General features: G+C 33.1%; 2 protein-coding genes across 2 annotated transcripts; both read left to right on the top strand.

Annotated features, from left to right (window-relative positions):
- Nucleotides 1-242: 242 nt before the first annotated feature.
- On the top strand, nt 243-3661 carry LOC100815221 (AP-3 complex subunit delta). The gene has a single exon (XM_006580371.4). The coding sequence runs from the start codon at nt 504-506 to the stop codon at nt 3435-3437; it is 2934 nt and encodes a 977-aa protein (XP_006580434.1). The 5' UTR covers nt 243-503; the 3' UTR covers nt 3438-3661.
- Nucleotides 3662-6074: 2413 nt separating this feature from the next.
- On the top strand, nt 6075-9318 carry LOC100815747 (glycosyltransferase BC10). The gene is made up of 2 exons (XM_003524319.5): nt 6075-6728; nt 8481-9318. Exons 1-2 carry the CDS (start codon nt 6240-6242, stop codon nt 9120-9122), a joined length of 1131 nt encoding a protein of 376 aa, XP_003524367.1. The 5' UTR covers nt 6075-6239; the 3' UTR covers nt 9123-9318.
- The last annotated feature ends 3917 nt before the right edge of the window (nt 9319-13235 follow it).

Genomic DNA, 13235 nt, shown 5'->3' with positions numbered 1-13235 from the left:
TCGACTACTTGTTAGTTTTTTTTGTGTGAATAAGACTACTTGTTAGTTGAACCTTTACATTTCCTAAAATTACGTGTTAGGATAACTTTTTTGTAGATGATAAATTATGGATTTGCTAGTTGACATGATTACATTTCTAATCCCTCACCATGAAAATAAATGAATTAAAGTATTGTTACTTTTAAACACTAAATAAATAAACTTTTGAAATAAAGACATGTAAAATAAAATATTAGTTTATTTAACATTAAATTAAAAAAATCAAGAAATTTAAAATCAAATAAATAATTAATGATATCTTAACTTTTTTATTTCACGTATCTCTTCATTATAAACCCGTTTATGAAAATTCTAGTTTTTAATGACAAATTTGAAATGGGCCTATAAACTTGAAGCTTGGGCCCAAAACAGATCCTCTCCTCCAGCAGCAACAAACTTGCACGATGCTAATCGTGGAATCGAATTGATTCGCTTCGACGCCGGCAGTTACAGTGGAATTCCCAATGTCGGGTTCGATCATGGAGAACCTCTTCCAGCGCACGCTGGAGGATCTGATCAAAGGCATGCGCCTCCAACTCATCGGTGAATCCACCTTCATCTCCAAGGCCACGGAGGAGATCCGCCGCGAGATCAAATCCACCGACCAGCACACCAAATCCACCGCCCTCCACAAACTCTCTTACCTCTCCGCCGTGCACGCCGTCGACATGTCCTGGGCCTGCTTCCACGTGGTCGAGGTCATGTCCTCCTCCAAGTTCGCGCACAAGAGGATCGGTTACCACGCCGCGTCGCAGTCCTTCCACGACGACACTCCGGTGCTCCTCCTCATCACCAACCAGCTCCGCAAGGACCTCTCCTCCACCAACGACTTCGAGGTAAGCCTCGCCCTCGATTTGCTCTCGCGGATCGCCACTCTCGACCTCGCTCGCGATTTGACCCCCGAGGTTTTCAAATTGCTCTCCACCGCTAGGGTTTTCGTTAGGAAGAAGGCAATCGCCGTCGTTTTGAGGGTTTTCGATAAGTACCCCGATGCGGTTAGGGTTTGCTTCAAGCGTTTGGTTGAGAATCTTGAAAGTTCTGATCCTCAGGTTGTGACCGCCGTGGTCGGGGTTTTCTGCGAGCTGGCTGCCAAGGATCCTAAGTCGTATCTTCCCTTGGCGCCCGAGTTCTATAGGATTTTGGTTGATTCTAAGAACAATTGGGTTTTGATTAAGGTGCTGAAGGTGTTTGCTAAGTTGGCTCCCTTGGAACCTAGATTGGGGAAGAGAATTGTTGAGCCTGTTTGTGACCATATGAGGCGGTCAGGGGCCAAGTCCTTGGTGTTTGAGTGTGTTAGGACTGTGCTCACTAGCTTGAGTGGTTATGAGTCTGCTGTTAAGCTCGCTGTTGAGAAGGTTAGGGAGTTGTTGGTTGATCAGGATCCCAATCTTAGGTATCTTGGCCTGCAGGCGCTTTCGGTTGCTGCGCCCGAGCACTTGTGGGCGGTGATGGAGAATAAGGAGGCGGTGGTTAAGTCGTTGAGTGATGATGATTCGAATATCAAGATTGAGTCACTGCGATTGTTGATGGCCATGGTGTCTGAGAGCCATGTGGCAGATATCTCCAGGGTGTTGCTTAATTATGCATTGAAGTCTGACCCAGAATTTTGTAATGAGATTTTGGGTTCCATTTTGATGACGTGTTCTAGAAATGTGTACGAGATTGTTGTTGACTTTGATTGGTATGTGTCTCTTCTTGGAGAAATGGCGATGATTCCTAATTGCATAAAGGGGGAAGAGATTGAGACTCAGCTCGTTGATATTGGTATGAGAGTTAAGGATGCTAGAATGCAGCTTGTTCGGGTTGGGCGTGATCTGTTGATTGACCCTGCATTACTGGGTAATGTGCACTTGCATAGGATATTGTGTGCTGCTGCTTGGGTTGCTGGAGAGTACGTTGAGGTTGCGAGCAATCCCTTTGAACTCATGGATGCACTCCTACAGCCTCGAACCAGTCTCTTGCCACCATCAATAAGAGCAGTTTATATTAATTCTGCTCTTAAAATTTTAATTTTTTGCCTGGACTGTTACTTTCATCAAAATGAAGGTTCTGCATCTTGGTATTCTGATCATTTGGCTGGGGGACAGTCAGATTTGTTTAGTGTAAAAAATGACACTGAGGCTGCTGAATTAGCAATGTGTGAAGGATCAAATTATGAACATCATGGGGATTTTAACCCAAGGAATGCAACTGAATCTTCTGAGGATCTTTCAGTTGAAAATGATGTAGATAGAGTAGCCCCTCATGGTCAAACATCTACACCTCCTACTCTCTCAGTGAACAAAAATTCCATGCATGAATCTATTGTAAACCTATTGAATCGAATTGAATTAATTCTTGGCCCGCTAATATCAAACCAGGATGTTGAAGTGCTGGAGAGAGCACGAAACATACTTTCCCTTGTTCAGTTGGTTAAAGAAGAAATAATTGATAATTCAGTCCAGAGTGTGGTGGACATTGTGAACAAGAAAGATACTCGAGTTACGGCTATTATCAATTTGTTGCGTGATGCTTTTACTACGGAACTTGGTCCAGTCTCAACAAGTGCACAGGGAAGAATTGTTTTGCCGGATGGATTAGTTCTTGAAGAAAATCTAGATGACTTACAAGCAATATGTGGTGATATTGAACTACCTTCATCAAGTTTGTTTGGCGCAGGAGGTCCTCACCTTACCACTACTTTGGATGCTTCTTCATCTAATCTTCTGAAAAATGAAGAGTCAGGGCCATTGAAGGAATCCACATCCTTGATTGAGCACCGTAAGCGGCATGGATTATATTATCTTCCTTCGGAGAAGAGTGAGATTGTTTCAGATGAGTATCCTCCTGCAAATGATCCAAAGTCTAACAGTAATATAAATGATGAAGCTGCAGAGCTAGTCAAGCTGACAGAGCAATCACTTCTTCTCAAGAAAAGGACAAACCAAACAAAGCCCAGGCCTGTAGTGGTGAGATTGGATGATGGAGATGTGGCACCAATTACAGTCAAAAGACCAGAGCCATTGGATGATTCTCTTTCTGGTGCCATAAAAGATGCTCTTCTAGGAAGCGAAACCAGACCAAGTATGTCTGGAAGCAGTCCTTCTGATAAGTCATCAAGGAAGAAAGAGAAAAAGAAACTAAGCACACGTGTTCGATCTGAAATGAAGAAAAATGTAGTTGATGCAGAAAATCCTGAACTTGAAAACCCAAATTCAAGTAGCAAAAATCATGGTCATAGTCATACTAAAGAGAGAAGACACCAAGGAAAAGAAAAGATTGTTGAGGGGGAAGAGCATGATCAGAGGGAAAAGAAAAAGAGTGGCCACCGCCATGGGAGGCGAAAAACTCATCAAAGAGCAAAGTCACCCTTAAATGTGGTTTCTCAAACCCCAGTAATTCCAGATTTTCTTTTGTAGCATTAAAGGATTGATTTTTATTTCTCGTCACCTCTTGCTATTGACTGAGGCTGTTTACATGTTGTGTATTCTTAGTGCTGAGCCCTTAAGTTAGTTCTGTAGATTTTTCACATTTTTTGTCATTGTTTATGATTTCTTCATACTATATTTCTTCCTTGTCTGTTTTTGGCCCTACATGTCACAGAATGAGCATATTTAATAAGTAAATTTTCAAGTTGGATGTTGTTTGGCAGCCCTTTTCTAGATACATGAAGGAATTATTATTGAATCCTTTTCCATTAAGTTATAGCCTTGTTTCTGGAAATTCTCAAGCTAAATGTTTTTAAATTATTGAGGCTAGCATTTTGACTTGTCTGATATCCAACCAACGTATATTGTGGCATTTGGCAAAGTATTTCAAATCCTGTAAAAAATACATTTCCATCAGAAATATTCATTATTCAAACAGTTTAAATATTGTTAGATAGAAAAGGAAACCATTAGAAAGATGTAAGCATGCAAGTTTAACTTTATATGACAAATATTACAAACATTTATGCTAGGTTTGGATTAGGTATTTCAGGGGAGAAATGTAAATTTAAGAGGATTTAAAATCCTTTCCATTAAAAGCACCCTGTTTGGTTATTTTAGCAATACAAAAAACATACACGAAATTCTCGTTAAACCCTTGCTTGCATGTTTCATCTTTCTGATTTGAATTGCTTACATCTCAATTTCTGCCACGGCTATGATTTTCATTCTCTTCACAATCTCGTGGTTTCACAAACTCTAGCTTAGTAATTGAGAATTTGAGATGCTTATATGAAATCTGTTCTAGACTTCTAAGTTTTCAAATTCTATGATTTTGTTGGTTTGTATTATAGGAGCTCATCATGCTGGTATTATGGTCGCCTCTGTGTAATTCTTATTATTTTATGCAGCAGTGGTGCTGAAATGATTAAACTTATGATTGTAGTTTGATTTTTTATCCTTCTTTTGGTTATTTATGATCAGCTAGGAACCTTACTTATGTTTTGAGCATAAAACAAGTACAGAAATCTTTGGTGGAGAGTAATGTTGAGTTGAAAAGAGTCGACTAGGAGACTTGAGAAATATAACTGGTTTAGTTGGAAAATTATGAATGAAGACTGTATAATGAAAACTATGTAGACACTTGGAAACTATAGAATAAAAATATGGATGAAGCTATTCTTACTAGTCAGTTGAACAGAAAAGCATGGAATGAAATCAATGCCTGTTGAGAGAAACTCAACAGATATTCAAACACAGCATAGCCGGTGCTGTTAATCTACATCCTTCTTCGTTGTTGGAATGAAGTTATACTTTGTTGGTGGTAATTTATGTTCAGTTGTTCACTGTCTTTAACATCATTTTATTATAAATGATTGTTATGATGCATTAACAAGATATTCTATGGATGAAGGTATGCTTCATGCAGTTTGTGTGACTGTGTGTGTGTGACAAAGTTAGAGCTATTCAAGTCATTATTGAGTGGACGAGATTTTCTATTGTACTGATCCAAATGAAGTGATTTTTATGGTCCTATAAAGGTTCTATGATATAGTTTACTGCATAACATATAAACTGTTTGTTAAATTTAAAGTGAGAGGGTGGGAAAAGGACTTCAATGTTCCTTTTCACCAATGGTCCTCAACTATGTCTTTGTCTTTTACCTAGTGTGTGATTTGTAGGGTTGGGCATTGTTATTCTTTGTTCGCTTGTTATTTGCTGGTTATGTTCTTGTGTTTTAGGAGTTACTATATCCTTTGTTTCCTTGTAGTACTTCTGGTACTATTCTTATCATATATATAATATTATCTTTGGCAGTTAAAAAAAAAAAAAAAAATTTAAAGTGAGAGGAATCTTGATAAAAAGTTGTCAGTCGTGGTCAAACATTTACACCTCCTACTCTTTGATGTTTTAATTACTAAATAAATTATTGACACTATGTGTAACTTAATTTATATTTATTAATTAACATGTACTAACAATACGAAATATTAATAAATAAAATTTTAAATACTGATAAATTATAAATTCAAATTTATTAAAAACTAATAAATTAATAAATAGAAAATGATAATTTTAAACATTAATGCATATGAATTAATAAATATAATATTTAAATTAAAAATGAATTATTTAATATTAATAAATGTGAATTAATAATTAAAAGTTAATTTATATTGATACTTTAATAACTTAAACCGATAACATTTATTGATACGTTAATAACTTGTACTTTTATTATTTTATATTTTAAAACTAATTTTAATATTATTAGTGTATATTTATTAATATTTAATATTTTTTATTGTGACTTAAATATACTTTCGGTCTGTTTGTTAAACCTTACCAAAAGTATGTGTTAAAAATAGAAGTATAATATTTCTCGTATATTCTGTATTTAGAAACTACTTATAAATTTCTTTGACATGTAAGGTTTTCATACAAAAATTAAGAAATACAGTTAATATTTTAGATTTGATGAAAATTATTATAAATTGATCATAGTCCCTCATTTATATTTCTATTTTATCTTTTCATTTGACAATAAATGGTTCAGAATATAACAGGAAAAAGATATTGAATACTTAATTAGTATTGTAAAATAAATGGAAAAACATAAAAATAGCGTCAAACAAAATGGGCGAGAGAGTAGTGTATAGGAATGAAAATTGACAAGCTGAAGTCAAATGCAGAATATAGATGATTTTTGGGATGAATTTAAGTATGTGTGTGCAACATCTATTTTAATTTCTCGTTGGTCATCATCGATCCAATAGGCAATAGCATAGCAGCATGAAGAATAACCAGCAAGAACGGTCCCTTGCTGCAGCCAGACTCTTGAGTCATGCTCAATCACACATGTTCAGTTTCTTCGTCTCTCATGTTCTAGTATTTGCCTCTGGTTTGCTCATTGGAATCACCCTCACCACTTTCTCTTTCAAAAACTTGTCCCTCAACTTCCTTCCATCTTTGTCTACTCCAATTCCCATCTCAACGTTAAATAATCAGACACAAGTCACCAAGGCTATGCATGACATGACAGAGGAAGAGTTGCTGTGGAGAGCTTCTATGGTTCCTACGATTAAGGAAATGCCTTACAAACACACCCCAAAGGTTGCATTCATGTTTTTGACAAAAGGGCCTGTCCTTTTGGGTCCATTGTGGGAGAGATTCTTCAAAGGAAATGAAGGCTTCTATTCCATCTATGTCCATTCCCATCCTTCTTTCAATGACACAGTGCCTCAAAGTTCTGTATTTCATCGCCGCAGAATACCAAGCAAGGTCAGTGCGTCGTCTTTTACTTCCTATTTAATCTAACATTTCGTAATTGCCTATGTTGCATTTCCTGTCTTTTCATTTCATTAAGAGAACCGAAATTCTAGTTTTCCATTTGATCGGCAAATCTCTACAAGTTTTTTTTTTTTCTAAAAAAAACCGAAAAATTATACTTGACTTTTGTTCTCTGCTAACGTACTCAAAGTGCTAGAATTGTAATTGACTTTGCCTCAAAATTAACAGATTTAATTATCCCCCATAATTTTAGATTTAGTGCAATATTTTCCAATTACATTAACCTTTTGGGGTTCCATGGCTTTAATGAGACGGCACACAGAAACCGGTTTTGATTGTGATGTAAAACATGAGGTGCGCCTTAATAAACGCCTTATTAGACGGTTTCCTCACACACTGGTTTTTGACCACGGCCCGTTAAGTCTTCAAGAGAAAAATGAGAGTCAAATACTAATTGCTTTGATATTTGCTTGGTTTCTTCCTATAAGATATTTTTAACTAATTCATGAGGATTTAAAAAACGTTTGTGTAGTAACTGTAATCTGTCCTACATTGAATGATCAAACGCTTATTCTCTTCACTGAACATCTAGATGATATTTGTAAACAATTAATTCTGAACTGAAGTTCTCTTAGGAATTTAATTGGACCTATTATTCTATAATAAAATGAGTTCTATCCTACTATTATATATTTTTACGAATAATAAAAACTTCTAACTTGGGTAGCACCTGTCTGCATGAGCCTGATCGAACACACAGAACAGACACTTTTTTATGTGAGAATTTCTTCCAATTACAGTTGAACACATTATTATGAGTTTTATGTAACGTATTATACCTTGTTTTAAAAGTCGTTCACGGTCAACACTTGACGATTTCTTGTAAAAGGAGGCTTTGATGAAAGATTACAAAAGAGCACTCCCTAAACTTATAATTTATGATATTCCCAGTTATTGGTCAACTGGTCATCCATTTGTCCTTAAAGTGAAAATTTCCATTTCTTATATGACTAAAATTTACCGCAAATTGAGGTAAAAAAAAACCTGAACAACTATCTCCCATGAATCACTGGAATGTCAAGTTTTTTCCTTGTTCTTGTTGGTTGCTTCCGAAGTTGAACCGTCAAAGTAAACCGTCAATACTTTTCTTTGGTTCCACTCATTTTGCACCTCATAGAAAATTCTATTCTTCTCCATTTAACAAACTTTTAAACGTCCTCATCAAACTTTCCATAATTCCTTGCTTCATACTGTCTCTCACATGCAACAAGCAGCACATAAACTTTCTTACCATTTTATTTTATTTTTCAAGAGACATATATATAATTTGGGCCTCAAACTAAGCACATTCATTAGTATGTTGTTGGACATGACCTCATTCTCTATCCAAAGTCCAAGAAAAATCACTTCCCCATTGACCCATTCACACATTTAAAGCACATAGTAAAAAAGTGTGTGTATGAGAGATTTGTTTGTAAAATTAATTTTCACTTGAAATTATTTATATCTGAATATTTTTACTTTAAATGTAAGTATAATTTTTTTATCCAATGCTGAAAAATAATTTTAGATCTATAACTAATTCTTCGGTATAGAACTAAATATGTGAACATTTACTTAAAATCATGTTAATTGCTATTTGTATGTGATTTTGTAAAATCCAAAAACTTAGATCCACACACGAGGTGGGGCTTGAGAAATGTCAATTAATTTGATTTTTCTTCTTGTAACATGATGATGCAGGAGGTAAGATGGGGTGACTTCAACATTGTAGGGGCAGAGAGACGTCTACTAGCAAATGCACTGCTTGACTTCTCCAACCAACGTTTTGTTCTTCTCTCAGAATCATGCATTCCTTTGTTCAACTTCTCAACGATCTATAACTACCTTATGAACTCAACTGAGACCTTTGTGGAAGCCTATGACATGCCAGGTGCAGTGGGGAGAGGCAGGTACAGTCCCAGAATGAGGCCACTAGTTAACCTTTCTCAGTGGAGAAAAGGGTCGCAATGGTTTCAAATAGACCGTGCCCTTGCCATTGAGATAGTTTCTGACCAACAATACTTCCCTGTTTTCAAGAAGTATTGCAGGAATGGATGTTATGGTGATGAGCATTACTTGCCAACGTTTGTTAGTATCATGTTTTGGAAGAGGAACTCCAACAGAACATTGACATGGGTTGATTGGTCAAGGGGTGGACCCCATCCTGCCAGGTTTATGAGACAAGATGTAACTATTGATTTCTTGAAGAGGCTAAGGCATGGGAGAACATGCCAATACAATGGCAAGAGCACCAATATTTGCCACTTGTTTGCAAGAAAATTCAATCCGCAGGGTTTAGATAGACTGCTGAGGTTTGCTCCACGGATAATGCAATTTAATTGATTTGTACGTGTTTGTTAATGCCTTTTCTTTTTATTGTAATCATTTTATACAGATATCAGAGTTTAAATAGAGTACTAGTAGTGAATTATTTAATCATAAATATTCATTGTATACTATAAACAATAGTAGTACATTTTATAACAAGTTTCTTATGAAAATAATATATAAATATAATTATATAGCAAGTTTCTTATAAAAAGGTATTTAAACATTAAACATAGATACCATTCATTTATTGGTACTAGTGATATAGAATTGTTTTCTTTAAGTAATATCTCTTGTTTTTGTGAATGAAAAAAAAAACGTAATTGAAAAAGAAAAAAATTCATCAAAAATATCATGGTAAAAAAAATAGATAGTAGAATTCAATTGATTTGTGTTTCTTCAAATATTTTTTTTCATTTATACATAACAAAGTTTAAATAGTGTTATCTGTATAACCCTATTTATTTAAAAATAATCCTATTTTAATAAACATTTTATAAGAAGATACCAAAATTAATCCATTATAAGATTAACAAAAGAGGAGGATACTATTTATTGAGTAAGGCAAGGTCAGTGTAGATTCCATTTGTATTAATAATTCTTTCTAATATACTGCAATTCATTATTACAGGAATAAATAACATTTAATGGGTAAATATTTAATTTCCCTTTAATCACATTTCTCTTTCAATTTCACTATCCAAACTATTCAATTTTAGTTGAAGTAACATAGTTTGATTATATGGAAAGATCAAGTTTAAAAACTGATTACTTTTTATTAAATTCTATTAAAAAACTATATAAAAAAGTTGTATGTATGTATTTTTATTTTAAAGTTGAACTTATGACCGTGACTTCTAAACAATTGTGCGAGTCTTATAGACCAAAATTGAAATAGAAAAGTATTTGCGAAGTACTGTATAACATTACGCAGAAACCTCGCGGGAGTTTCACATTAGTTTCCTTTGATATATAAAGAGAGGTTGATCATGAGATTTTTAGTATCCTAGATAAATAAAAAAAATTAATTCCTCATAATTATTAAAATATTGTCTATTTTTATTTTTTAAAAATTCATTAATAATTCATTTATAATCAATATTATTTAAAACAATAATAATATTGATAGTTAACGTTATTCTAAAAACCATTATTAATAATAACATAAATAATTAATAATCCATTCAAAATTATTTAAAGCAAAACAAAATTATTTAATCTAGTGACATAATAGATAACAAATAAAATTTTAATATTTTCAATTTTGATAAACTTTTTTAGAATAAGTGAAATTCTATTTGCAATGTTAAAATTTTATTTGCGATTAGAGTTAGATTAATTAATTTGTTTTACTTTAAATGATTTTGTATAAATTATTAACTATTCAGCTATTATTAATAATAACTTTTAAAATAGCATTAGTTATTCAAGTTATCGTTACTTTAAATAATCTTGATTATAAACAGATTTTTGATAAGTTTTACTAAATTATAATATTATATAAAATTTTAATATTCATATAGACTAAATAAAATAATTTGATGTTCCTCTAAATATGAGTCCCGAGCGGTAGCCCACCTTCACTGTACTCAAGGCCACCATTATATAATGTTAAATTTTCATCCTATCTTCAAGGTGGATGGATAGGAAAAAGAAGAAAAAAAAAGGGAGTAAAAGAGAAATAGACGTAACAAATGATTTTATGAGAAATAAAGAGAGAGAGAAAAAGATGTGATGAAACTGAGAGCAAAGAGCCAAAACTGAGATATAATATAAGAGAAATTATGGTTATTAATTTATTCATAAAACAAGTATAACAACAATCAATCGTAACATAACTGTCAGTCCAATACAAAAAGTAAATAATAATAATAAAATATTTTTATATTATTATTTAATTATAAATTATATGTAGAATAAGCGTATTAATTTTTACAAGAATCGTCTTAAAAATCATATCTATTTTGATTTTTGATTAATCGAAAGTGCATAAAAATTAAATTGTTTACAAATAAGAGAAATAAGAAAAATATAAGATAAAATGACTAATTTAATGGAAAAAGATAAAACAAAAAATAAATAGGAGAAAATGCTGTAAGCAATTGTTCTAGCACTAATAAATTTCAAGTAGAAAAATCTTGGTCACTGTCTTTGGTTCCAAATCAGGAAAAAAAAGAGTCTTGGGCTCCTAACTCTTATGGTCTGTGGTGACCTGCTACTTTTTCGGCGAAACAATTTTGTGCAGATGTAAAATGATATGGCCTTAAGGTTAAATAATAGTAGCAGGCGTGTTGGTCATCGCATAATGATTATTTGAATTTTGTTTAATTTCCATGGTTTCGGCCAAACTTGAGAAAGAGAAAGTGTGGCATGCATGTGGATGGATGGATATGAAGGGCAACAGAAGTGAATATGATGATGTGTGTGTGGCCACATGCTGCCACGGAAATAGGAAGGAGCTGCTAAACTTCGTAATTCCTATGTTCAACATCACCTCATTCCATAGTAATATATAATTGAATCAACTTGGGCCCTACTTCTTGTAACCGACTTAGAAAGCATATCTACATCACTTCTCTTGGCTCTACTTCAACAACCCAGTAGAATATGCATTTCATCTATCGACTTGTGTTGATTTTGATTAGCTCATAGCAACATATTTTTTTTTATTATATATGAATTATAATTATTATGAATGAAATCCATTAAATAAAAAGTACGACTCAGAAAAATTTCAGTCAATAATTAAAAAAAAGTTATATATATGAGTCATTTTGAATGAATGGTATCTTTTAAATTTGTTAATATTATTGAAAAGGAAATGTTTAACTACTACTCATTCGTAAATAATTTTGAGTCTAATAATTTTAGTCCACAAACTATAGTTTCAAATTTTAAATTCTTGATGTAGTATATATAAAAAAGTCTAGCTAATTAGTGTCATTAACATATTAAAACTAAAAGAAGAAAATATTTATAATAAAAAAATATAAAATGTAACTTTTTATATCTCAATAAAATATATATTTTAATCAATATTTTAGGAATACTGATTATTATTTGTCCGTATAAAAACAGATCCTGTGAAATATGTGGCCGGTTTGAATGGCTGACAAATAGTAAGCTAATGAAGTGCACCTCGAATTGATAGTTCAAAGTTCAAAGAATTGGATTTTAAAGACAGTGTTTTTAGCTTCTTCTTCTTTTTTTTAATTCTCATAAGTATATTCATTCATTTACTGCTACAAGTTATTACAAGTCAGCTTGGCCGCTATAGCGAGAGCCAAGGGGACGCTTTTGATCCTTCCTAGAAGCGCGTAGTTTGACAAACATGTTAGATGACAAAATCTAACAAGAAAGCAATATTTTACTAGATTAGAAAATGAATAAACAAATCTTATACTTTCAAGTTTAACACAACTTGTTTTTCTCCACAACTCTCTAGTACGCTTTGGCTTGTTAAGCTTACCACAACTTCCTGTTGTTTTGGCGCTCATATGGGTCTTGTAATTTTGTCTTTAAATGACGTGACGCATAGTTTGAGAATTTTTTTTTTATAACAAATTAAGAGAAAGGAAGAAAAAAGAGATTTTAAAATAAGACGAGTGATGTTGTGGACATAAATAAAGAAAAAGCAAATTATAAAATTGAATAATAGAAAATGTTTATAAGAATGACGTATCTCTCTTTTTTTCATCATGTATAATCCGTACTAAATGTAATTTTAGTTGATGGTTTGGTTTGTTGCTATCATTTATTTTGTGACCGGATGAAATTCATAGCATTAACAGCAAAAAATTTTAAATATTCAATCAACAATTTTTTTTATTCTTATCACGTTACATAATTAATAAAATCAATCCTTTATTCTGATTTTTTCTTTTCTTTCTCAGGTTGTTATAAAAAATAATTCTTGGGCTTCCAAAATTTGTGGGGTCCAACTTGGGTTTTATGAGCGCGGAGAGAACGATAGAGATTTGGCAGGTTGACTTGGGAGGGGTGTTTAAAGTCTTTACATCATATGATACGCCTTCTCGGTTATACCTTCCTAATTGCTTGGATATTTCCTCCGACATTCCAAGAACCTTCTTTCTTTTTTTAAATATAATAAAATTGAAACAAACTCTC

Source organism: Glycine max, chromosome 5 (assembly GCF_000004515.6).
Source record: "Glycine max cultivar Williams 82 chromosome 5, Glycine_max_v4.0, whole genome shotgun sequence".
Lineage (NCBI taxonomy): Eukaryota > Viridiplantae > Streptophyta > Magnoliopsida > Fabales > Fabaceae > Glycine > Glycine max.
Note: the sequence above shows the minus strand (reverse complement) of the source record. Positions and strands in the feature narration are given on the sequence as shown.